This window comes from Salmo salar, chromosome ssa05 (assembly GCF_905237065.1).
Source record: "Salmo salar chromosome ssa05, Ssal_v3.1, whole genome shotgun sequence".
NCBI lineage: Eukaryota > Metazoa > Chordata > Actinopteri > Salmoniformes > Salmonidae > Salmo > Salmo salar.
Window position 1 is genome coordinate 91,560,329 of NC_059446.1, and position 27,954 is coordinate 91,588,282.

Consider the following 27,954-nt stretch of genomic DNA (forward strand, 5'->3'; position numbering starts at 1 on the left):
CGTACAGTCCTACCATGTTACTGTCTGTCTGCCGTACAGTCCTACCATGTTACTGTCTGTCTGCCGTACAGTCCTACCATGTTACTGTCTGTCTGCCGTACAGTCCTACCATGTTACTGTGTAACTGTCTGTCTGCCGTACAGTCCTACCATGTTACTGTCTGTCTGCCGTACAGTCCTACCATGTTGCTGTCTGTCTGCCGTACAGTCCTACCATGTTGCTGTCTGTCTGCCGTACAGTCCTACCATGTTACTGTCTGTCTGCCGTACAGTCCTACCATGTTGCTGTCTGTCTGTCTGCCGTACAGTCCTACCATGTTACTGTCTGTCTGCCGTACAGTCCTACCATGTTACTGTCTGTCTGCCGTACAGTCCTACCATGTTACTGTCTGTCTGCCGTACAGTCCTACCATGTTACTGTCTGTCTGCCGTACCGTCCTACCATGTTACTGTCTGTCTGCCGTACAGTCCTACCATGTTACTGTCTGTCTGCCGTACAGTCCTACCATGTTGCTGTCTGTCTGCCGTACAGTCCTACCATGTTGCTGTCTGTCTGCCGTACAGTCCTACCATGTTACTGTCTGTCTGCCGTACAGTCCTACCATGTTGCTGTCTGTCTGCCGTACAGTCCTACCATGTTACTGTCTGTCTGCCGTACAGTCCTACCATGTTGCTGTCTGTCTGCCGTACAGTCCTACCATGTTACTGTCTGTCTGCCGTACAGTCCTACCATGTTACTGTCTGTCTGCCGTACAGTCCTACCATGTTACTGTCTGTCTGCCGTACAGTCCTACCATGTTGCTGTCTGTCTGTCTGCCGTACAGTCCTACCATGTTACTGTCTGTCTGCCGTACAGTCCTACCATGTTACTGTCTGTCTGCCGTACAGTCCTACCATGTTACTGTCTGTCTGCCGTACAGTCCTACCATGTTACTGTCTGTCTGCCGTACAGTCCTACCATGTTACTGTCTGTCTGCCGTACCGTCCTACCATGTTACTGTCTGTCTGCCGTACAGTCCTACCATGTTACTGTCTGTCTGCCGTACAGTCCTACCATGTTGCTGTCTGTCTGCCGTACCGTCCTACCATGTTGCTGTCTGTCTGCCGTACAGTCCTACCATGTTACTGTCTGTCTGCCGTACAGTCCTACCATGTTACTGTCTGTCTGCCGTACCGTCCTACCATGTTGCTGTCTGTCTGCCGTACAGTCCTACCATGTTACTGTCTGTCTGCCGTACAGTCCTACCATGTTGCTGTCTGTCTGCCGTACAGTCCTACCATGTTACTGTCTGTCTGCCGTACAGTCCTACCATGTTACTGTCTGTCTGCCGTACAGTCCTACCATGTTACTGTCTGTCTGCCGTACAGTCCTACCATGTTGCTGTCTGTCTGCCGTACAGTCCTACCATGTTGCTGTCTGTCTGCCGTACAGTCCTACCATGTTACTGTCTGTCTGCCGTACAGTCCTACCATGTTGCTGTCTGTCTGCCGTACAGTCCTACCATGTTACTGTCTGTCTGCCGTACAGTCCTACCATGTTGCTGTCTGTCTGCCGTACCGTCCTACCATGTTACTGTCTGTCTGCCGTACAGTCCTACCATGTTACTGTCTGTCTGCCGTACAGTCCTACCATGTTGCTGTCTGTCTGCCGTACAGTCCTACCATGTTACTGTCTGTCTGCCGTACAGTCCTACCATGTTGCTGTCTGTCTGCCGTACCGTCCTACCATGTTACTGTCTGTCTGCCGTACAGTCCTACCATGTTACTGTCTGTCTGCCGTACAGTCCTACCATGTTACTGTCTGTCTGCCGTACAGTCCTACCATGTTACTGTCTGTCTGCCGTACAGTCCTACCATGTTACTGTCTGTCTGCCGTACCGTCCTACCATGTTACTGTCTGTCTGCCGTACAGTCCTACCATGTTACTGTCTGTCTGCCGTACAGTCCTACCATGTTACTGTCTGTCTGCCGTACAGTCCTACCATGTTACTGTCTGTCTGCCGTACAGTCCTACCATGTTACTGTCTGTCTGCCGTACAGTCCTACCATGTTACTGTCTGTCTGCCGTACAGTCCTACCATGTTACTGTCTGTCTGCCGTACAGTCCTACCATGTTGCTGTCTGTCTGCCGTACAGTCCTACCATGTTACTGTCTGTCTGCCGTACAGTCCTACCATGTTACTGTCTGTCTGCCGTACAGTCCTACCATGTTACTGTCTGTCTGCCGGTAGGCCTAATGTTCTGTCTGTCGCGACAGTCCTACCATGTTACTGTCTGTCTGCCGTACAGTCCTACCATGTTACTGTCTGTCTGCCGTACAGTCCTACCATGTTACTGTCTGTCTGCCGTACAGTCCTACCATGTTACTGTCTGTCTGCCGTACAGTCCTACCATGTTGCTGTCTGTCTGCCGTACAGTCCTACCATGTTGCTGTCTGTCTGCCGTACAGTCCTACCATGTTGCTGTCTGTCTGCCGTACAGTCCTACCATGTTGCTGTCTGTCTGCCGTACAGTCCTACCATGTTACTGTCTGTCTGCCGTACAGTCCTACCATGTTGCTGTCTGTCTGCCGTACAGTCCTACCATGTTACTGTCTGTCTGCCGTACAGTCCTACCATGTTGCTGTCTGTCTGCCGTACAGTCCTACCATGTTACTGTCTGTCTGCCGTACAGTCCTACCATGTTACTGTCTGTCTGCCGTACAGTCCTACCATGTTACTGTCTGTCTGCCGTACAGTCCTACCATGTTACTGTCTGTCTGCCGTACAGTCCTACCATGTTACTGTCTGTCTGCCGTACAGTCCTACCATGTTACTGTCTGTCTGCCGTACAGTCCTACCATGTTGCTGTCTGTCTGCCGTACAGTCCTACCATGTTGCTGTCTGTCTGCCGTACAGTCCTACCATGTTACTGTCTGTCTGCCGTACAGTCCTACCATGTTGCTGTCTGTCTGCCGTACAGTCCTACCATGTTACTGTCTGTCTGCCGTACAGTCCTACCATGTTGCTGTCTGTCTGCCGTACAGTCCTACCATGTTACTGTCTGTCTGCCGTACAGTCCTACCATGTTACTGTCTGTCTGCCGTACAGTCCTACCATGTTACTGTCTGTCTGCCGTACAGTCCTACCATGTTACTGTCTGTCTGCCGTACAGTCCTACCATGTTGCTGTCTGTCTGTCTGCCGTACAGTCCTACCATGTTACTGTCTGTCTGCCGTACAGTCCTACCATGTTACTGTCTGTCTGCCGTACAGTCCTACCATGTTACTGTCTGTCTGCCGTACAGTCCTACCATGTTACTGTCTGTCTGCCGTACAGTCCTACCATGTTACTGTCTGTCTGCCGTACCGTCCTACCATGTTACTGTCTGTCTGCCGTACAGTCCTACCATGTTACTGTCTGTCTGCCGTACAGTCCTACCATGTTGCTGTCTGTCTGCCGTACCGTCCTACCATGTTGCTGTCTGTCTGCCGTACAGTCCTACCATGTTACTGTCTGTCTGCCGTACAGTCCTACCATGTTACTGTCTGTCTGCCGTACCGTCCTACCATGTTGCTGTCTGTCTGCCGTACAGTCCTACCATGTTACTGTCTGTCTGCCGTACAGTCCTACCATGTTGCTGTCTGTCTGCCGTACAGTCCTACCATGTTACTGTCTGTCTGCCGTACAGTCCTACCATGTTACTGTCTGTCTGCCGTACAGTCCTACCATGTTACTGTCTGTCTGCCGTACAGTCCTACCATGTTGCTGTCTGTCTGCCGTACAGTCCTACCATGTTGCTGTCTGTCTGCCGTACAGTCCTACCATGTTACTGTCTGTCTGCCGTACAGTCCTACCATGTTGCTGTCTGTCTGCCGTACAGTCCTACCATGTTACTGTCTGTCTGCCGTACAGTCCTACCATGTTGCTGTCTGTCTGCCGTACAGTCCTACCATGTTACTGTCTGTCTGCCGTACAGTCCTACCATGTTACTGTCTGTCTGCCGTACAGTCCTACCATGTTGCTGTCTGTCTGCCGTACAGTCCTACCATGTTACTGTCTGTCTGCCGTACAGTCCTACCATGTTGCTGTCTGTCTGCCGTACAGTCCTACCATGTTACTGTCTGTCTGCCGTACAGTCCTACCATGTTACTGTCTGTCTGCCGTACAGTCCTACCATGTTACTGTCTGTCTGCCGTACAGTCCTACCATGTTACTGTCTGTCTGCCGTACAGTCCTACGATGTTACTGTCTGTCTGCCGTACCGTCCTACCATGTTACTGTCTGTCTGCCGTACAGTCCTACCATGTTACTGTCTGTCTGCCGTACAGTCCTACCATGTTACTGTCTGTCTGCCGTACAGTCCTACCATGTTACTGTCTGTCTGCCGCACAGTCCTACCATGTTACTGTCTGTCTGCCGTACAGTCCTACCATGTTACTGTCTGTCTGCCGTACAGTCCTACCATGTTACTGTCTGTCTGCCGTACAGTCCTACCATGTTGCTGTCTGTCTGCCGTACAGTCCTACCATGTTACTGTCTGTCTGCCGTACAGTCCTACCATGTTACTGTCTGTCTGCCGTACAGTCCTACCATGTTACTGTCTGTCTGCCGTACAGTCCTACCATGTTGCTGTCTGTCTGCCGTACCGTCCTACCATGTTACTGTCTGTCTGCCGTACAGTCCTACCATGTTACTGTCTGTCTGCCGTACAGTCCTACCATGTTACTGTCTGTCTGCCGTACAGTCCTACCATGTTACTGTCTGTCTGCCGTACAGTCCTACCATGTTACTGTCTGTCTGCCGTACAGTCCTACCATGTTGCTGTCTGTCTGCCGTACAGTCCTACCATGTTGCTGTCTGTCTGCCGTACAGTCCTACCATGTTGCTGTCTGTCTGCCGTACAGTCCTACCATGTTACTGTCTGTCTGCCGTACAGTCCTACCATGTTGCTGTCTGTCTGCCGTACAGTCCTACCATGTTGCTGTCTGTCTGCCGTACCGTCCTACCATGTTACTGTCTGTCTGCCGTACAGTCCTACCATGTTGCTGTCTGTCTGCCGTACAGTCCTACCATGTTACTGTCTGTCTGCCGTACAGTCCTACCATGTTACTGTCTGTCTGCCGTACAGTCCTACCATGTTACTGTCTGTCTGCCGTACAGTCCTACCATGTTACTGTCTGTCTGCCGTACAGTCCTACCATGTTACTGTCTGTCTGCCGTACAGTCCTACCATGTTACTGTCTGTCTGCCGTACCGTCCTACCATGTTGCTGTCTGTCTGCCGTACAGTCCTACCATGTTACTGTCTGTCTGCCGTACAGTCCTACCATGTTACTGTCTGTCTGCCGTACAGTCCTACCATGTTACTGTCTGTCTGCCGTACAGTCCTACCATGTTACTGTGACTGTCTGTCTGCCGTACAGTCCTACCATGTTACTGTCTGTCTGCCGTACAGTCCTACCATGTTACTGTCTGTCTGCCGTACAGTCCTACCATGTTGCTGTCTGTCTGCCGTACAGTCCTACCATGTTACTGTCTGTCTGCCGTACAGTCCTACCATGTTGCTGTCTGTCTGTCTGCCGTACAGTCCTACCATGTTACTGTCTGTCTGCCGTACAGTCCTACCATGTTACTGTCTGTCTGCCGTACAGTCCTACCATGTTACTGTCTGTCTGCCGTACAGTCCTACCATGTTACTGTCTGTCTGCCGTACAGTCCTACCATGTTACTGTCTGTCTGCCGTACAGTCCTACCATGTTGCTGTCTGTCTGCCGTACAGTCCTACCATGTTGCTGTCTGTCTGCCGTACAGTCCTACCATGTTACTGTCTGTCTGCCGTACAGTCCTACCATGTTGCTGTCTGTCTGTCTGCCGTACAGTCCTACCATGTTACTGTCTGTCTGCCGTACAGTCCTACCATGTTACTGTCTGTCTGCCGTACAGTCCTACCATGTTGCTGTCTGTCTGCCGTACAGTCCTACCATGTTACTGTCTGTCTGCCGTACAGTCCTACCATGTTACTGTCTGTCTGCCGTACAGTCCTACCATGTTACTGTCTGTCTGCCGTACAGTCCTACCATGTTACTGTCTGTCTGCCGTACAGTCCTACCATGTTGCTGTCTGTCTGCCGTACCGTCCTACCATGTTGCTGTCTGTCTGCCGTACAGTCCTACCATGTTACTGTCTGTCTGCCGTACAGTCCTACCATGTTACTGTCTGTCTGCCGTACAGTCCTACCATGTTACTGTCTGTCTGCCGTACAGTCCTACCATGTTACTGTCTGTCTGCCGTACAGTCCTACCATGTTGCTGTCTGTCTGCCGTACAGTCCTACCATGTTACTGTCTGTCTGCCGTACAGTCCTACCATGTTACTGTCTGTCTGCCGTACAGTCCTACCATGTTGCTGTCTGTCTGCCGTACAGTCCTACCATGTTACTGTCTGTCTGCCGTACAGTCCTACCATGTTGCTGTCTGTCTGCCGTACAGTCCTACCATGTTGCTGTCTGTCTGCCGTACAGTCCTACCATGTTACTGTCTGTCTGCCGTACAGTCCTACCATGTTACTGTCTGTCTGCCGTACAGTCCTACCATGTTACTGTCTGTCTGCCGTACAGTCCTACCATGTTGCTGTCTGTCTGCCGTACCGTCCTACCATGTTACTGTCTGTCTGCCGTACAGTCCTACCATGTTACTGTCTGTCTGTCTGCCGTACAGTCCTACCATGTTACTGTCTGTCTGCCGTACAGTCCTACCATGTTGCTGTCTGTCTGCCGTACAGTCCTACCATGTTACTGTCTGTCTTCCGTACAGTCCTACCATGTTACTGTCTGTCTGCCGTACAGTCCTACCATGTTACTGTCTGTCTGCCGTACAGTCCTACCATGTTACTGTCTGTCTGCCGTACAGTCCTACCATGTTGCTGTCTGTCTGCCGTACCGTCCTACCATGTTACTGTCTGTCTGCCGTACAGTCCTACCATGTTGCTGTCTGTCTGCCGTACAGTCCTACCATGTTACTGTCTGTCTGCCGTACAGTCCTACCATGTTGCTGTCTGTCTGTCTGCCGTACAGTCCTACCATGTTACTGTCTGTCTGCCGTACAGTCCTACCATGTTACTGTCTGTCTGCCGTACAGTCCTACCATGTTGCTGTCTGTCTGCCGTACAGTCCTACCATGTTACTGTCTGTCTGCCGTACAGTCCTACCATGTTACTGTCTGTCTGCCGTACAGTCCTACCATGTTACTGTCTGTCTGCCGTACCGTCCTACCATGTTACTGTCTGTCTGCCGTACAGTCCTACCATGTTACTGTCTGTCTGCCGTACAGTCCTACCATGTTACTGTCTGTCTGCCGTACAGTCCTACCATGTTGCTGTCTGTCTGCCGTACAGTCCTACCATGTTACTGTCTGTCTGCCGTACAGTCCTACCATGTTACTGTCTGTCTGCCGTACAGTCCTACCATGTTACTGTCTGTCTGCCGTACAGTCCTACCATGTTACTGTCTGTCTGCCGTACAGTCCTACCATGTAACTGTCTGTCTGCCGTACAGTCCTACCATGTTACTGTCTGTCTGCCGTACAGTCCTACCATGTTACTGTCTGTCTGCCGTACAGTCCTACCATGTTACTGTCTGTCTGCCGTACAGTCCTACCATGTTACTGTCTGTCTGCCGTACAGTCCTACCATGTTGCTGTCTGTCTGCCGTACCGTCCTACCATGTTGCTGTCTGTCTGCCGTACAGTCCTACCATGTTGCTGTCTGTCTGCCGTACAGTCCTACCATGTTACTGTCTGTCTGCCGTACAGTCCTACCATGTTGCTGTCTGTCTGCCGTACAGTCCTACCATGTTGCTGTCTGTCTGCCGTACAGTCCTACCATGTTACTGTCTGTCTGCCGTACAGTCCTACCATGTTACTGTCTGTCTGCCGTACAGTCCTACCATGTTACTGTCTGTCTGCCGTACCGTCCTACCATGTTACTGTCTGTCTGCCGTACAGTCCTACCATGTTACTGTCTGTCTGCCGTACAGTCCTACCATGTTACTGTCTGTCTGCCGTACAGTCCTACCATGTTACTGTCTGTCTGCCGTACAGTCCTACCATGTTACTGTCTGTCTGCCGTACAGTCCTACCATGTTGCTGTCTGTCTGCCGTACAGTCCTACCATGTTGCTGTCTGTCTGCCGTACAGTCCTACCATGTTACTGTCTGTCTGCCGTACAGTCCTACCATGTTACTGTCTGTCTGCCGTACAGTCCTACCATGTTGCTGTCTGTCTGCCGTACAGTCCTACCATGTTACTGTGTAAAGGCCATTGAAGTTCTCAGTTCTGTAGAGAAGTTGGCTTATATTCCTTATATTCGATATACTAACTGTTCAATACAATATCACAGAGAGTTGAAACCTATAAACATATTCAATATACTAACTGTTCAATATCACAGAGAGTTGAAACCTAGAAACAATTTGCAACATCAGATTTGTTGAATCAATATTTTCGTAAACGTTACCATGGTGAAAACAGAGACTCCTGTGGTAGAAAGTAACACACTGAAGGTATTCTACAGTTATACCAGAGTTGACAGCCTCTCCAGTATACCTGACTCTAGTGTTTTCCAGGGTACTTACAAAACCATCCATAGCCCAGGTCTCCTCGGTAACCCGGCTATACGTGCTGTGGGACAGGGCTTTCATCTGGTACAGCAGCAGCATTAACCTGGCCTCACGGTTCTTATACACTCCTAGAGGAGAGGAGAGGAGAGGAGAGGGGAGGGAGGAGAGGAGGGGAGAGGAGAGGAGAGGAGGGGAGAGAGAGGGGAGAGGAGAGGAGGGGAGAGGAGGGGAGAGGAGGGGAGGAGAGGAGAGGAGAGGACAGGAGAGGAGAGGAGAGGGGAGAGAAGAGAGGAGGAGAGGAGAGGGGAGGGGAGATGAGAGGAAAGGAGAGGAGGGGAGAGGAGAGGAGAGGAGGGGAGAGGGAAGGGAGGGGAGGGGAGGGGAGGGGGAGGGGAGGGGAGGGGAGGGGAGGAGAGGGGAGAGAAGAGAAGAGAGGAGGGGAGGAGAGGAGAGGGGAGGGGAGATGAGAGGAAAGGAGAGGAGGGGAGAGGGAAGGGAGGGGGAGGGGAAAGGAGAGGAGGGGAGAGGGAAGGGAGGGGAGGGGAGAGAAGAGAGGAGGGGAGGAGAGAGGAAAGGAGAGGAGAGGAGAGGGGAGGGGAGGAGAGGGGAGATGAGAGGAGGGGAGGAGAGAGGAAAGGAGAGGAGGGGAGAGGGAAGGGAAGGGAGGGGGAGGGGATAGGAGGGGAAAGGAGAGGGGAGAGGATAGGAGAGGGAAGGGAGGGAGATAAGAGAGGAGGAGGGGGAGGAGAGGAGAGGAGAGATGAGAGGAAAGGAGAGGAGGGGAGGGGAGGGGAGATGAGAGGAAAGGAGAGGAGGGGAGAGGGAAGGGAGGGGGAGGGGATAGGAGAGGAGGAGAGGGGAGGTGAGGTGAGAGGAGGAGAGAGATGAGATGAGAGGAGAGGAGTGGAGAGAAGAGAGGAGGGGAGATGAGAGGAAAGGATAGGAGAGGAGGGGAGGGGATAGGAGAGGGAAGGGAGGGAGATAAGAGAGGTGGGGAGGGAAAAGGAGAGGAGAGGAGAGGGAAGGGAGGGGGAGGGGATAGGAGAGGAGGGGAGGGGATAGGAGAGGAAGGGGAGGGAAGGGAAGGGAAGGGGAAAGGAGTCAGCACAGATAAACAAAAGACCTCTTTTCAACCAATTAGATTTCTGACAGTAAACTGATTAATATGGTGAGACACAACCACAACATGCACGAAAACAACAACAGCAACAACAACAACTAAAAGCAGAAACAAGGTGACGTGATAAATAAGTTACCAGACAGCAGGAATTCCATGTTGCTGTCGGTTAGAGTCCCGTTCACTATTCCCGTGCTGCTGTTAAAACTACTGATAGTCAGAGTCATCGGTTGTTTCTGACCCTTATAATCATAGGAGCCTCTCCAGATGAAATCAGGGGCGAAGACGTCATCAGGGACTGGAATACAGGACATTACAGACCTCAGCAATACAGATCATTCATTATATAGAGCCATATAAAACATGATGATTGTTTATTTCATTATTATTTTTTTTCCCCTTTCCATTTATTATGTTTTGCTGGTAATAATAGCAGTAAGTGGTGCTGTTTTCAGCTGTTTGTTCACCCGTAATTGCTAATAACCCATCCACAACCGCCCGACTATTCTGTATGTGATAAAGTGAAAATCCGAGGCCCTCACCCAATCTGCTAGTATAGAAAACGTGCTGTTCTTAAGTTTTTCACCTTCAGAACAGACTCAATTCGTCGGGTCATGGACTCTACAAGGTGTCGAAAGCGTTCCACGGGGATGCTGGCCCATGTTGACTCCAATGCTTCCCACAGTTGTGTCAAGTTGTCTGGATGTCCTTTGAGTGGTGGACCATTGTTGATACAAACTGTTGAGCGTGAAAAACCCAGCAGCGTTGCAGTTCTTGACACACTCAAAACGGTGTGCCTGGCACTTACTACCATACCCTGTTCAAAGGTCCTTAAATATTTTGTCTTGCCCTTTCACCCTCTGAATGACACACATACACAATCCATGTCTCAACTGTCTCAAGGCTTAAAAATCCTTCTTTAACCCGTCTCCTCCCCTTCATCTACACTGAAGTGGATTTAACAAGTGACATCAATAAGGGATCATATCTTTCACATGGACTCACCTGGTCAGCCTATGTCATGGAAACAGCAGGTGTTCTTAATGTTTTGTCCACTCAGTATGGATAACTACCATAAGTAGCTATGGAACAATCTCCTTTGTAAAGTTACTGTATTATTCCTACCATGTAAAGTTACTGTATTATTCCTACCATGTAAAGTTACTGTATTATTCCTACCATGTAAAGTTACTGTATTATTCCTACCATGTAAAGTTACTGTATTATTCCTACCATGTAAAGTTACTGTATTATTCCTACCGTGTATGTTGGGGCTTGGCGTTCCCTGTAAGGTTGCGGTAGGTTTCTCTGTCAGTTTGGAGCCCACTGGAAAGAAACATAGAATTATGTATCTCACAAATCAGAGCTGTTTCAGAGCACGGCAGTAACACCCTCGGGATGTTATCAAAAATAAACACTTCATGACTGTGTTGCAAACACAGTACCTCTCCTTAATGTTGCAGAGCCTGCAGGGAAGATACATACTGTGTGTGTGTGTGTGTGTGTGTGTGTGTGTGTGTGTGTGTGTGTGTGTGTGTGTGTAAATTTTACATCAGCTCTCAGAGAATAGAGTTTCTAACGCAACACAACATGATAGTTACTGAGATACAATGGCACTGTGGAAAAAATGTAGACGATTCTTCCATGTGCTGTTTACGGCAGGAAGAGATTCTTCCATGTGCTGTTTACGGCAGGAAGAGATTCTTCCAGGTGCTGTTTACGGCAGGAAGAGATTCTTCCAGGTGCTGTTTACGGCAGGAAGAGATTCTTCCAGGTGCTGCTGACGGCAGGAAGAGATTCTTCCAGGTGCTGTTGACGGCAGGAAGAGATTCTTCCAGGTGCTGCTGACGGCAGGAAGAGATTCTTCCAGGTGCTGTTTACGGCAGGAAGAGATTCTTCCAGGTGCTGCTGACGGCAGGAAGAGATTCTTCCAGGTGCTGCTGACGGCAGGAAGAGATTCTTCCAGGTGCTGCTTACGGCAGGAAGAGATTCTTCCAGGTGCTGTTTACGGCAGGAAGAGATTCTTCCAGGTGCTGTTTACGGCAGGAAGAGATTCTCCCAGGTGCTGCTGACGGCAGGAAGAGATTCTTCCAGGTGCTGTTTACGGCAGGAAGAGATTCTTCCAGGTGCTGTTTACGGCAGGAAGAGATTCTTCCAGGTGCTGCTGACGGCAGGAAGAGATTCTTCCAGGTGCTGCTGACGGCAGGAAGATATTCTTCCAGGTGCTGCTGACGGCAGGAAGAGATTCTTCCAGGTGCTGCTGATGGCAGGAAGTAACAACTGAGTATCAAAAACAACAGAATGTAAAAACCACACACTTGGAAAGAAAACGATCAAACGCCAGTCTTTTTAAAAGTTGTGTGGGCTTTCACATTGTGTTTAGGATACTCAGTTCTGCCATAACCATTACCTTGAAGTGTTTCAGATCAATGTATATCAATGTCTACTCTCAAAACCAAGTCCTACCAGCTTACAGTCTGTCACCAGTCTATCACCACAGAACAATCAAAGTCATGGTCAGTGTATCAGCAGGTAGGTGAACAGGTAGATGTCAGTGACCTGGACCATCCAGCTGCCATTTCTACTCAGTACTCAGCTGTTGTTCCAGCCATAACCAGCTTTCTGCAGTACTTCTGTTCCAGCCATAACCAGCTTTCTACAGTACTTCTGTTCCAGCCATAACCAGCTTTCTGCAGTACTTCTGTTCCAGCCATAACCAGCTTTCTGCAGTACTTCTGTTCCAGCCATAACCAGCTTTGCAGGACTTTGTTCCAGCCTAAGCTTTCTGCAGTACTTCTGTTCCAGCCATAACCAGCTTTCTGCAGTACTTCTGTTCCAGCCATAACCAGCTTTCTGCAGGACTTCTTTCAGCCAAACCAGCTTTCTGCAGTACTTAAACCAGTTTCTGCAAGTAAGTTGCAACTTCTGTTCCAGCCATGACCAGCTTTCTACAGTACTTATTTTTCACATTTAGATATCTATTGTATGTTCTCATCACTGGCAATGTATCTCAGTATCTGTCAAGTTGTGTTGGAAACATATATCAATATCATAGTATAAAAACAGATAGACTTCACTTCCCTACCTCTGCAGATGGGGACCTTACCGGTCCAGCTTCCATCAGACCTGCAGACCCTGTGTTCTGACCCCCAGACAGGATGAAGCCAGGCTGGCAGGAGTAGAGCAGGGTGTAGCCATACGGAGCCAGCTCCATCCCAACCACATCTGCATTGGGAGGGGACTTGGGCTGCTTACACGAGTGGGCTGGAGAGAGAACACACGCACAGAGAGTTAATCAGGGACGTGATCAGGGAAACATATTACAGAAGCTTGTGAAAGTATTCACCCCCCTTGGAATGTTTTCTATTTTGTTGCCTTACAACCTGGAATTAAAATTGATTTTCTGGGGGTTCGTATCCTTCGATTTACACAAAATGCCTACCACTTTGAAGATGCAAAATATTTTTTATGGTGAAACAAACAAGAAATAACACTAGAAAACAGAAAACTTGAGCATGCATAACTATTCCCCCCCAAAATCAATACTTTGTAGAGCCACCTTTTGCAGCAATTACAGCTACAAGTCCCTTGGGCTTTGTCTCTATAAGTTTGGCACATCTAGCCACTGGGATTTTTGCCCATTCTTCAAGGCAAAACTGCTCCAGCTCCTTCAAGTTGGATGGGTTCCGCTGGTGTATAGCAATCTTTAAGTCATACCAAAGATTCTCAATTGGATTGAGGTCTGAGCTTTGACTAGGCCATTCCAAGACATTTAAATGTTTCCCCTTAAACCATTCGAGTGTTGCTTTAGCAGTATGCTTAGGGTCATTGTCCTGCTGGAAGGTGAACCTCCGTCCCAGTCTCAAATCTCTGGAAGACTGAAACAGGTTTCCCTCAAGAATTTCCTTGTATTTAGTGCCATCCATCATTCCTTCAATTCTGACCAGTTTCCCAGTCCCTGCCGATGAAAAACATCCCCAAAACATGATGCTGTCACCACCATGCTTCACTGTGGGGATGGTGTTCTCGGGGAGATGAGAGATGTTGGGTTTGCACCAGAAATAGCATTTTCCTTGATGGCCAAAAAGCAACATTTTAGTCTCATCTGACCAGAGTACCTTCTTCCATATGTTTGGGGAGTCTCCCACATGTCTATTGGCGAACACCAAATGTGTGCTTATTTATTTTTATTTTTATCCTATGGACAGATACTCCCATCTCCGCTGTGGAGCTTTGCAGCTCCTTCAGGGTTATCTTTGGTCTCTTTGTTGCCTCTCTGATTAATGCCATCCTTGCCTGGTCTGTGATTTTTGGTAGGCGGCCCTCTCTTGGCAGGTTTGTTGTGGTGACACAATCTTTCCATTTTTGAATAATGGGTTAATGGTGCTCCGTGGGATGTTCATAGTTTCTGATATTTTTTTATAACCCAACCCTGATCTGTACTTCTCCACAACTTTGTCCCTGACCTGTTGGAGAGCTCCTTGGTCTTCATGGTGCCGCTTGCTTGGTGGTGCCCCTTGCTTAGTGTTGTTGCAGACTCTGGGGCCTTTCAGAACAGGTGTATATATACTGTCATGTGACACTTAGATTGCACAGAGGTGAACTTTATTTAACTAATTATGTGACTTCTGAAGGTAATTGGTTGCACCAGATCTTATTTAGGGACCACGGGGGTGAATATATATGCACGCAACACTTTCACGATTTTATTTTAATAATTTTTTTAAACAAGTTATTTTTTACATTTCACTTCCCCAATTTAAACTATTGTGTGTATGTCCATTACATTAAATCCAAATAAAAATCTATTTAAATTACAGGTTGTAATGAAACAAAATAGGAAAAACGCCAAGGGGGATGAACACTTTTGCAAGGCACTGTACACGTGGATATTGGTTTGGGGGTAGATCAGCGTGTATAGAGTGTATGGACTCAGAGAAGCAGGGTTTCCTGGGGTGCGGATCCCTGATAATGAAGAAATCAGTGTTTGTATTAGCAGGCGTCTCAAGGTTTTCCTGGTTGGTCTAAAGCAAGTTGTTGGTCAAATGAGAGAGCAGTAGATGGGTTTGCATATAGTGCTATATAGTGCACTACTTTAGACCTGGACCCAATGGTACCCTATTCCCTATATAGTGCACTACTATAGACCAGGTCCAAATGGTACCCTATTCCCTATATAGTGCACTACTTTAGATAAGGACACTATGGCACCCTATTCCCTATATAGTGCACTACTTTAGATAAGGACCCTATGGCACCCTATGCCCTATTTAGTACACTCCGTTTCACCAGAGTTCATAAGGCTCCATTTGAGACGCAGATATATATTGCCTCCCCATTAGGACTGTGAACAAAGACTGGCTGCAGTGTTGACAAAATACCAGACTGCTTTGAAGATATCCTGAATCTATTAAACCAATGAGTTGAAGATATCCTGAATCTACTAAACCAATGAGTTGAAGATATCCTGAATCTATTAAACCAATGAGTTGAAGATATCCTGAATCTACTAAACCAATGAGTTGAAGATATCCTGAATCTACTAAACCAATGAGTTGAAGATATCCTGAATCTACTAAACCAATGAGTTGAAGATATCCTGAATCTACTAAACCAATGAGTTGAAGATATCCTGAATCTACTAAACCAATGAGTTGAAGATATCCTGAATCTACTAAACCAATGAGTTGAAGATATCCTGAATCTACTAAACCAATGAGTTGAAGATATCCTGAATCTACTAAACCAATGAGTTGAAGATATCCTGAATCTACTAAACCAATGAGTTGAAGATATCCTGAATCTACTAAACCAATGAGTTGAAGATATCCTGAATCTACTAAACCAATGAGTTGAAGATATCCTGAATCTACTAAACCAATGAGTTGAAGATATCCTGAATCTACTAAACCAATGAGTTGAAGATATGAGTTAATGACAGAGTCACAGCAGTGAATTGGCCCTTCATGTTGTTTTAATAACAGAGTCACAGCAGTGAATTGGCCCTTCATGTTGTTTTAATGACAGAGTCACAGCAGTGAATTGGCCCTTCATGTTGTTTTAAACAGAGTCACAGCAGTGAATTGACCCTTCATGGCGTTTTAATGACAGAGTCACAGCAGTGAATTGACCCTTCATGTTGTTTTAATAACAGAGTCACAGCAGTGAATTGACCCTTCATGGCGTTTTAATAACAGAGTCACAGCAGTGAATTGGCCCTTCATGTTGTTTTAATGACAGAGTCACAGCAGTGAATTGGCCCTTCATGTTGTTTTAATGACAGAGTCACAGCAGTGAATTGGCCCTTCATGTTGTTTTAATGACAGAGTCACAGCAGTGAATTGGCCCTTCATGTTGTTTTAATGACAGAGTCACAGCAGTGAATTGGCCCTTCATGTTGTTTTAATGACAGAGTCACAGCAGTGAATTGGCCCTTCATGTTGTTTTAATAACAGAGTCACAGCAGTGAATTGGCCCTTCATGTTGTTTTAATGACAGAGTCACAGCAGTGAATTGGCCCTTCATGTTGTTTTAATGACAGAGTCACAGCAGTGAATTGACCCTTCATGTTGTTTTAATAACAGAGTCACAGCAGTGAATTGGCCCTTCATGGCGTTTTAATGACAGAGTCACAGCAGTGAATTGGCCCTTCATGGCGTTTTAATGACAGAGTCACAGCAGTGAATTGGCCCTTCATGTTGTTTTAATGACAGAGTCACAGCAGTGAATTGGCCCTTCATGTTGTTTTAATGACAGAGTCACAGCAGTGAATTGACCCTTCATGGCGTTTTAATGACAGAGTCACAGCAGTGAATTGACCCTTCATGTTGTTTTAATAACAGAGTCACAGCAGTGAATTGACCCTTCATGTTGTTTTAATGACAGAGTCACAGCAGTGAATTGACCCTTCATGTTGTTTTAATAACAGAGTCACAGCAGTGAATTGGCCCTTCATGTTGTTTTAATGACAGAGTCACAGCAGTGAATTGGCCCTTCATGGCGTTTTAATGACAGAGTCACAGCAGTGAATTGGCCCTTCATGTTGTTTTAATGACAGAGTCACAGCAGTGAATTGGCCCTTCATGTTATTTTAGTGACATTAACTCTAATCGGGCGTGAAAGAAAACAGGGAAGATGAAAGGGCTATGTTCTGCTCCTCAGAGAGGAGAAGATGGAGGAGGGAGGAGAGGGAGGAGGAGGGAGGAGAGGGAGGAGGAGGGAGGGAGGAGGGAGAAAGACAGTGTCTCAGGGGGCTCTCTCTCTCTCTCTCGCTCCTCTTCATCTCACCCTCCTCCCTTCCTCTCCCCCCCTTCCTCTCTCCCGCTGAGAGTAGATGAAATGAGAGGCTGTGGCTGTCTCCAGCTGCAGGACGGCTCACACACAGACATGGGTAGGAGGGGGACGTTAGGGAGGAGGAGGGAGGACCAAGACCAAGCCTCAACCACAGTGGGGCCAGACAGGACAGGACAGGACCAGACAGGACCACACAGGACCAGGCAGGACCACACAGGACCAGACAGGACAGGACCAGATAGGACCACACAGGACAGGACCACACAGGACCAGACAGGACCAGACAGGACCACACAGGACAGGACCACACAGGACCAGACAGGATCAGACAGGACAGGACCGGACAGGACCAGACAGGACAGGACCAGGCAAGACAGGACCTGACAGGACCACACAGGACAGGACCACACAGGACCAGACAGGACCAGACAGGACCAGACAGGACCAGACAGGACAGGACCAGACAGGACCAGACAGGACAGGACCAGACAGGACAGGACCAGACAGGACCAGACAGGACCAGACAGGACCAGACAGGACCAGAGACTCAAAGGGGTGGTGTCTCAAATAACACCCTATTCCCTATGTAGTGCACTACTTTAGACCAGAGCCCTATTCCCAATGTAGTGCACTACTTTTTACCAGGGCCCATAGGGTGCCATTTGAGATGGACATCCTGTCCTTATGACAGCTGGCTACTTGTTTGGACCAGACAGGACAGGACCACACAGGACCAGACAGGACAGGACCAGACAGGACAGGACCACACAGGACCACATAGGACCACACAGTAGCAACAAAAAACAGACAGACAGACAGACAGACAGACAGACAGACAGACAGACAGACAGACAGACAGACAGACAGACAGACAGACAGACAGACAGACAGACAGACAGACAGAATGGGAACATTATGAGGAGGGGAGGAGAAGAGAGGGCCAGAACCGAACAGCACTATTTGAATGGCTAACCCCAGCCAAGCCTCAACCACAGTGGGACTGGCCAGGACAGGCCAGGACAGGCCAGGACCAGCCAGGACAGACCAGGACAGGCCAGGACAGGCCAGGACCAGCCAGGACAGACCAGGACAGGCCAGGACCAGCCAGGACAGGCCAGGACAGGCCAGGACAGGCCAGGACCAGCCAGGACCAGCCAGGACCAGCCAGGACAGACCAGGACAGGCCAGGACCAGCCAGGACAGGCCAGGACAGGCCAGGACCAGCCAGGACCAGCCAGGACCAGCCAGGACAGGCCAGGACAGGCCAGGACAGGAACACACCACATGGCAGTGCAGTAGACAGATCAGAAAGACCACTGAGATACTGGACATAAATAACCACACAGGCACACCGTTGGTTTATAACTGGAGGATACAGACGTTGTATTAGCTAACAAAGCCATTTTTCATCAAAGGGTAATTCTAATGGGGATTCTGTCTAGGGGAGTAGTTATGGAATAGTGATTACGAAATATAATTTTCATCAGCATTTACAGCAATAAATCATAATCCTATGCAAATGTGTACAGTACTAATGTTCCCTTTTAATGTTGGATGAATAAGTGTAAATAGCACATACTTATCACTCTTAAAATACTAACGTTAAATACATCAGTCATGTGTTTACTCCACATGTGATGTGACGGGTCCCAGTTGAAAAGCCCCTCTGGTTTAGAAAAACAGCCAGCAATTGGCCCGGCACCAGCCCTACACGCTTCAGGCTACACTACACATCAGTAATCATGTCAACAACACTTCACTGGTAGACAGACTCATAAAGGCATGGTGTTGATTGCAGAGTGGAGCAGGAGATGTGGAGTGGAAAGGAGAGGAGGGAGGAGGGAGAAGAGAGGAAGAGGAGAGTGGAGAGAGGAGAGAGGAGAAAGGAGGGAGGAGAGAGGAGAGAGGAGAGAGGAGAGTGGAGAGTGGAGAGAGGAAGAGGAGAGGTGGAGGGAGAAGAGAGGAGAGCGGAGAGAGGAGAGGTTGTGAGAGCAGAGAGAGAGAGGAGAGGAGAGAGGACTGAGGTATAGGAGAGGAGAGAAGAGAGAGGATAGGAAGAGGAGAGAGGACTGAGGTATAGGAGAGGAGAGAGAAGAGAGGATAGCAAGAGGAGAGAGGACTGAGGTATATGAGAGGAGAGAGGAGAGAGGATAGTAAGAGGAGAGAGGACTGAGGAATAGGAGAGGGGAAAGAGGAGAGCGGAGAGGTTGTGAGAGCAGAGAGAGTGGAGAGGAGAGAGGACTGAGGGAGAGGAGAGAGGAAAGAGGATAGGAAGAGGAGAGAGGACTGAGGACTGAGGGATAGGAGAGGGGAGAGAGGAGAGAGGAGAGGTGGAGGGAGAATAGAGGAGAGAGGAGAGGTTGTGAGAGCAGAGAGAGAGGAGAGGAGAGAGGACTGAGGACTGAGGAATAGGAGAGGAGAGAGAGGAGAGAGGAGAGGTGGAGGGAGAAGAGACAGACAGACAAGAAGAGGTAAGGCGAGGAAGATGACAGAGGAAGAGATAAGGAGAGCTCACGGATGCATGTTGGCTGAGAGCCGCTCCAGGTGAGGTCAGACAGGCAGAGTCGGGTGGTGGAACCCTGGAGTAGGTGGCCCTGCTGGCACTGGAACTCCACCTTACTGCCCACCTGGTTCAGAGAGACAGACAGAGAGACATTACTAAACCCCTTACTGCCCACCTGGTTCAGAGAGACAGACAGACAGACATTACTAAACCCCTTACTGCCCACCTGGTTCAGAGAGACAGACAGACATTACTAAACCCCTTACTGCCCACCTGGTTCAGAGAGACAGACAGACATTACTAAACCCCTTACTGCCCACCTGGTTCAGAGAGACAGACAGACATTACTAAACCCCTTACTGCCCACCTGGTTCAGAGAGACAGACAGAGAGACATTACTAAACCCCTTACTGCCCACCTGGTTCAGAGAGACAGACAGACAGACATTACTAAACCCCTTACTGCCCACCTGGTTCAGAGAGACAGACAGACAGACATTACTAAACCCCTTACTGCCCACCTGGTTCAGAGAGACAGACAGACAGACATTACTAAACCCCTTACTGCCCACCTGGTTCAGAGAGACAGACAGACAGACATTACTAAACCCCTTACTGCCCACCTGGTTCAGAGAGACAGACAGACAGACATTACTAAACCCCTTACTGCCCACCTGGTTCAGAGAGACAGACAGAGAGACATTACTAAACCCCTTACTGCCCACCTGGTTCAGAGAGACAGACAGACAGACATTACTAAACCCCTTACTGCCCACCTGGTTCAGAGAGACAGACAGACAGACATTACTAAACCCCTTACTGCCCACCTGGTTCAGAGAGACAGACAGAGAGACATTACTAAACCCCTTACTGCCCACCTGGTTCAGAGAGACAGACAGACAGACATTACTAAACCCCTTACTGCCCACCTGGTTCAGAGAGACAGACAGACAGACATTACTAAACCCCTTACTGCCCACCTGGTTCAGAGAGACAGACAGAGAGACATTACTAAACCCCTTACTGCCCACCTGGTTCAGAGAGACAGACAGACAGACATTACTAAACCCCTTACTGCCCACCTGGTTCAGAGAGACAGACAGAGAGACAGACATTACTAAACACCTTACTGCCCACCTGGTTCAGAGAGACAGACAGACCGACAGACAGACAGACATTACTAAACCCCTTACTGCCCACCTGGTTCAGAGAGACAGACAGAGAGACAGACATTACTAAACCCCTTACTGCCCACCTGGTTCAGAGAGACAGACAGAGAGACAGACATTACTAAACCCCTTACTGCCCACCTGGTTCAGAGAGACAGACAGAGAGACAGAGAGACAGAGAGACAGACATTACTAAACCCCTTACTGCCCACCTGGTTCAGAGAGACAGACAGAGAGACAGAGAGACAGACAGACAGACAGACAGACAGACAGACAGACAGACAGACAGACAGACATTACTAAACCCCTTACTGCCCACCTGGTTCAGAGAGACAGACAGACAGACATTACTAAACCCCTTACTGCCCACCTGGTTCAGAGAGACAGACAGACAGACATTACTAAACCCCTTACTGCCCACCTGGTTCAGAGAGACAGACAGAGAGACATTACTAAACCCCTTACTGCCCACCTGGTTCAGAGAGACAGACAGACAGACATTACTAAACCCCTTACTGCCCACCTGGTTCAGAGAGACAGACAGAGAGACAGACATTACTAAACCCCTTACTGCCCACCTGGTTCAGAGAGACAGACGAGACCGACAGACAGACAGACATTACTAAACCCCTTACTGCCCACCTGGTTCAGAGAGACAGACAGAGAGACAGACATTACTAGACCCCTTACTGCCCACCTGGTTCAGAGAGACAGACAGAGAGACAGACATTACTAAACCCCCCTTACTGCCCACCTGGTTCAGAGAGACAGACAGACAGACAGAGAGACAGACAGACAGACATCAGACAGACAGACAGACAGACAGACAGACAGACAGACAGAGAGACAGACAGACAGACAGACAGACAGACAGACAGACAGACAGACAGACAGACATACTAAATCCACCTTACTGACCACCAGTGGAGACAGACAGACAGACAGACAGACAGACAGACAGACAGACAGACAGACAGACAGACAGACAGACAGACAGACAGACAGACAGACAGACAGACAGACAGACAGACAGACAGACAGACAGACAGACAGACAGACAGACAGACAGACAGACAGACAGACAGACAGACAGACAGACAGACAGACAGACAGACAGACAGACAGACAGACAGACAGACAGACAGACAGACAGACAGACAGACAGACAGACAGACAGACAGACAGACAGACAGACAGACCATGACTAAACTGATGGTGTTTCTCTAAGAGGAAATATGTTATTTCAGGATACAGATGTAGGATCTTGATGACTCCAGTTAAGTCTAATTAACCTAAAAAGACAGTTAAGTCTAATTAACCCCAAAAGACAGTTAAGTCTAATTAACCCCAAAAGACAGTTAAGTCTAATTAACCCCAAAAGACAGTTAAGTCTAATTAACCTAAAAAGACAGTTTAGTCTAATTAACCTAAAAAGACAGTTTAGTCTAATTAACCTAAAAAGACAGTTTAGTCTAATTAACCTCCAAAAGACAGTTAAGTCTAATTAACCCCAAAAGACAGTTAAGTCTAATTAACCCCAAAAGACAGTTAAGTCTAATTAACCTAAAAAGACAGTTTAGTCTAATTAACCCCAAAAGACAGTTTAGTCTAATTAACCTAAAAAGACAGTTAAGTCTAATTAACCCCAAAAGACAGTTAAGTCTAATTAACCCCAAAAGACAGTTAAGTCTAATTAACCCCAAAAGACAGTTTAGTCTAATTAACCCCAAAAGACAGTTAAGTCTAATTAACCCCAAAAGACAGTCTTGTCTATTAACTGCATTAGTCATTTCACAACAGTATTTTTTTTCAGTATTTATATTGCATCACTATTGGAAATGTGTGTAGAGCACATCAAATAAACTAAGGAGTTCTCAGAAGTACAGTTTAGTCTAATGAAGGCTAACAGAGAGAGACAGAGAGAGAGAGAGAGAGAGAGAGAGAGACAGAGAGAGAGAGACAGAGACAGAGACAGAGAGAGAGAGAGAGAGAGAGAGAGAGAGAGAGAGAGAGAGAGAGAGAGAGAGAGAGAGAGAGAGAGAGAGAGAGAGAGAGAGAGAGAGAGAGACAGAGAGAGAGACAGAGAGAGAGAGAGAGAGACAAGAGAGAGAGAGAGACAGAGAGAGAGAGAGAGAGAGAGAGAGAGACAGTGAGTGAGTGAGTGAGTGAGTGAGTGAGTGAGTGAGTGAGTGAGTGAGTGAGTGAGTGAGTGAGTGAGTGAGTCAGAGAGAGTTGAAGGAACTGTGTATATCAATGTCCTGCTGAGATGAAATGTCTTGCAGCCTGCCATGCCTTGCCTTACGCCAACATAACATCATCCAACAGAATCATCCAACAGAATACAAGATGATTCCAATCCAGACACATTTAGATCTTCCAGCTGGTGGTGGGTTGGACTGCCTTTGAAAAGACCCTGTGGTTTCACATATCATCACATCTCAGTACAGTCCCAGTCTAACATACTGCACCCTCTGGACGGGACAGTTTTAAACCTTACAGTACTCTATCATCGTTGGTACAGTCCCAGTCTAACATACTGCACCCTCTGGACGGGACAGTTTTAAACCTTACAGTACTCTATCATCGTTGGTACAGTCCCAGTCTAACATACTGCACCCTCAGAACGGGACAGTTTTAAACCTTACAGTACTCTATCATCGTTGGTACAGTCCCAGTCTAACATACTGCACCCTCTGGACGGGACAGTTTTAAACCTTACAGTACTCTATCATCGTTGGTACAGTACAGTCCCAGTCTAACATACTGCACCCTCTGGACGGGACAGTTTTAAACCTTACAGTACTCTATCATCGTTGGTACAGTCCCAGTCTAACATACTGCACCCTCAGAACGGGACAGTTTTAAACCTTACAGTACTCTATCATCGTTGGTACAGTCCCAGTCTAACATACTGCACCCTCAGAACGGGACAGTTTTAAACCTTACAGTACTCTATCATCGTTGGTACAGTACAGTCCCAGTCTAACATACTGCACCCTCAGAACGGGACGGTTTTAAACCTTACAGTACTCTATCATCGTTGGTACAGTCCCAGTCTAACATACTGCACCCTCAGAACGGGACAGTTTTAAACCTTACAGTACTCTATCATCGTTGGTACAGTCCCAGTCTAACATACTGCACCCTCAGAACGGGACAGTTTTAAACCTTACAGTACTCTATCATCGTTGGTACAGTACAGTCCCAGTCTAACATACTGCACCCTCAGAACGGGACAGTTTTAAACCTTACAGTACTCTATCATCGTTGGTACAGTACAGTCCCAGTCTAACATACTGCACCATCAGAACGGGACAGTTTTAAACCTTACAGTACTCTATCATCATTGGTACAGTACAGTCCCAGTCTAACATACTGCACCCTCAGAACGGGACAGTTTTAAACCTTACAGTACTCTATCATCATTGGTACAGTACAGTCCCAGTCTAACATACTGCACTGGGATTCAAAATGGTCACCACTTTCTTTGGTAAAAAGCTGAGGGAATGGGGCTGGGGGAAATGTAACCACTCTCAAATTCATAGACAGAGCTATGGATGCAAGGACTGACCGTCTATGAGTTTAAAATGATTTGTTTTAACCATGGATGTACCAATCCCAGATTTCCACTTTAAAAGATATCTAGTACAGAACACAGTTCTTTATACCGTACCTTGAAGCCCAGGCTGATGTTCATGGAGCCGTATTCAGGTGTTCCCGGGTTCTCACAGGTCGTCCTGGATGGTTCTAGAAGGACATAGATCATAATCACCCTGGGTTACTATCACGATGATGAGTCTGTCATATCTACGGAAGCATAGATTGCACTTTGTGGAGTCTTTTAAACATATGGGGGCCGATTCAGACCCGATTCAGACCAGGAATTATGCGCACGTAAATGGTGTATTCGTACCTTGACTTAAATCCCTCATAATTGCACCACCTTTGATGAAACGATCAATAAGGTCTTGCATAATTGTCGGTTCTAAGTGGAACACCATCTACCCTCTTTTTTCTGATAGATATAACACCATTCTCCATGCACCGTCATTTACACATTAATAACAGCTATTGGTCAGATCCAGGTAAATGAGTCAGCTGTTTGTTGGACAAGGGGACTGTAAATATACACTACCGTTCAAAAAGTTTGGGGTCACTTAGAAATGTCCTTGTTTTTGCTTCATTAAATAGTACCTGCAAAATACCAGTCAACAGTGAAGAGGCGACTCCGGGGATGCTGACCTTCTAAGCAGAGTTGCAAAGAAAAAGCAATATCTCAGACTGGCCAATATAAATATTAAGATGGGCAAAAGAACACTGGAGAGAGGAACTCTGCCTAGAAGGCCAGCATCCCAGAGTTGTCTCTTCACTGTTGACGATGAGACTGGTGTTTTGCGGGTACTATTTAATGAAGCTGCCAGTTGAGGACTTGTGAGGCATCTGTTTCTCAAACTAGACACTCTAATGTACTTGTCCTCTTGCTCAGTTGTGCACCGGGGCCTCCCACTCCTCTTTCTATTCTGGTTAGAGCCAGTTTGCGCTGTTCTGTGAAGGGAGTAGTCAAAGCGTTGTACGAGATCTTCAGTTTCTTGGCAATTTCTCGCATGGAATAGCCTTCATTTCTCAGAACAAGAATAGACTGACGAGTTTCAGAAGAAAGTTCTTTGTTTCTGGCCATTTTGAGCCTGTAATCGAACTCACAAATGCTGATGCTCCAGATACTCAACTAGTCTAAAGAAGGCCAGTTTTATTGCTTATTTGCAGAACAACAGTTTTCAGCTGCGCTAACATAATTGCAAAAGGGTTTTCTAATGATCAATTCGCCTTTTAAAATGATAAACTTGGATTAGCTAACACAATGTGCCATTGGAACACAGGAGTGATGGTCCTCTGTACGCCTATGTAGATATTCCATAAAGAATCAGCTGTATCCAGCTACAATAGTAATTTACAACATTAACAATGTCTACACTGTATTTCTGATCAATTTGAAGTTATTTTAATGGACAAAAAAATTTGCATTTCTTTCAAAAACAAGGAGATTTTTAAGTGACCCCAAACTTTTGAACGGTAGTGTAAATGACAATTGTTTAAGATCTATATCAGCTGATGTAAGAAGGGCTTTATAAATAAATTTGATTTGACATTTGATTTGATACTTGACCTTATGATCGCTGGAGACAAATGTGAAACCAGTCATACGGCAGCAAACTGAAGCATATCAACATATCAACTTTTCCACAGTGGAGTTTATGAAACGCTGGCCTTATAGCTTGCAGGGATGACATTTGGAGAGCCAAGCTATAGGCTTCTAGCCTCCTACGAGCCATCTGGATCTGTGTCTCTTTGTAGGGATACTGTAGCTTGCCAGATCAAGATGGTTCATGCTAACAGGCTTCTTTAGCCATGCTCCAAATTACAGTTTGGCACCAAACCTACCATTTATGATTTAAGGAATGTTTTCATTATGTGCTCAGACTTTTCACAGCATTTTTATTTTATTTTTTACAATTTGTTTATCATGTTAAATATTAGCCACTATCGGTACATTTTGGATCATTCCATTTACATCGTTAGTTTAACCTATAGACTGTAGCTGTTACAGTATGTTGTTACCTATAGACTGTAGTTGTTACAGTATGATGTTACCTATAGACTGTAGCTGTTACAGTATGATGTTGTTACCTATAGACTGTAGTTGTTACAGTATGATGTTGTACCTATAAACTGTAGCTGTTACAGTATGATGTTGTTACCTATAGACTGTAGCTGTTACAGTATGAGGGTGTTACCTATAGACTGTAGCTGTTACAGTATGATGTTGTTACCTATAGACTGTAGTTGTTACAGTATGATGTTACCTATAGACTGTAGCTGTTACAGTATGATGGTGTTACCTATAGACTGTAGCTGTTACAGTATGATGTTGTTACCTATAGACTGTAGCTGTTACAGTATGATGTTGTTACCTATAGACTGTAGCTGTTACAGTATGATGGTGTTACCTATAGACTGTAGCTGTTACAGTATGATGTTACCTATAGACTGTAGCTGTTACAGTATGATGGTGTTACCTATAGACTGTAGCTGTTACAGTATGATGTTACCTATAGACTGTAGCTGTTACAGTATGATGTTACCTATAGACTGTAGCTGTTACAGTATGATGTTGTTACCTATAGACTGTAGCTGTTACAGTATGATGTTACCTATAGACTGTAGCTGTTACAGTATGATGTTGTTACCTATAGACTGTAGCTGTTACAGTATGATGTTACCTATATACTGTAGCTGTTACAGTATGATATTACCTATAGACTGTAGCTGTTACAGTATGATGTTGTTACCTATAGACTGTAGCTGTTACAGTATGATGTTACCTATAGATTGTAGCTGTTACAGTATGATGTTACCTATAGATTGTAGCTGTTACAGTATGATGTTGTTACCTATAGACTGTAGCTGTTACAGTATGGTGTTACCTATAGACTGTAGCTGTTACAGTATGATGGTGTTACCTATAGACTGTAGCTGTTACAGTATGATGGTGTTACCTATAGACTGTAGCTGTTACAGTATGATGTTGTTACCTATAGACTGTAGCTGTTACAGTATGATGTTGTTACCTATAGACTGTAGCTGTTACAGTATGGTGTTACCTATAGACTGTAGCTGTTACAGTATGATGGTGTTACCTATAGACTGTAGCTGTTACAGTATGATGTTGTTACCTATAGACTGTAGCTGTTACAGTATGGTGTTACCTATAGACCAGTGGTTCTTAACCTGGGTTCGATCGAACCCCAGGGGTTTGGTGAGTCAGTCTCAGGGGTTCGGCGGAGGTCAAGACACACACCCGACTCATATGATTCGTGATGACACGCCCCGCTTGGCCATCATTGGCTGCAGGTGATCACGCAACATCGCTTGGCCTATCTGTGCTGCAGGGAATTTGGCGCGCTCAGTAGTCGAATTGTGACTGTCGTGATGGTACATCGTTTGATTTCGATATAACTTCGCAAACTTTCCCCTGCTGGACGACTGTGTAAGTAAGATCGAAGATGTATCTGGAATCGGAGACATTTCTGTACCCGCGGAACTGAAGCAAGCAATTGCCACGCACTTAGATGAGCTTGCAAAGTCTCTCGACGGATACTTCCCTACAAGAGAGTCATATCCAGCATGGGTGAGACAGCCGTTCACGTTTAGTGTTGAGACAACAGATGTCAATGATGAATACCTCGATGAAATCATTGAAATTCAGCAGAGCCAGGTACAACA

The 27,954-nt window shown here is 47.0% G+C and overlaps 1 protein-coding gene across 1 annotated transcript in view; it reads right to left on the minus strand.

The window, feature by feature from the left end:
- The window catches only part of LOC106606155 (CUB and sushi domain-containing protein 3), a 492,730-nt gene that overhangs the window by 3,669 nt on the left and 461,107 nt on the right, over positions 1–27,954 (minus strand). The window contains 7 exon segments of the mRNA XM_045717778.1: positions 8,608–8,720; positions 9,849–10,007; positions 10,970–11,035; positions 12,795–12,854; positions 12,857–12,973; positions 19,518–19,629; positions 24,347–24,420. Of these exon segments, the coding sequence (XP_045573734.1) occupies positions 8,608–8,720; positions 9,849–10,007; positions 10,970–11,035; positions 12,795–12,854; positions 12,857–12,973; positions 19,518–19,629; positions 24,347–24,420 (701 nt within the window).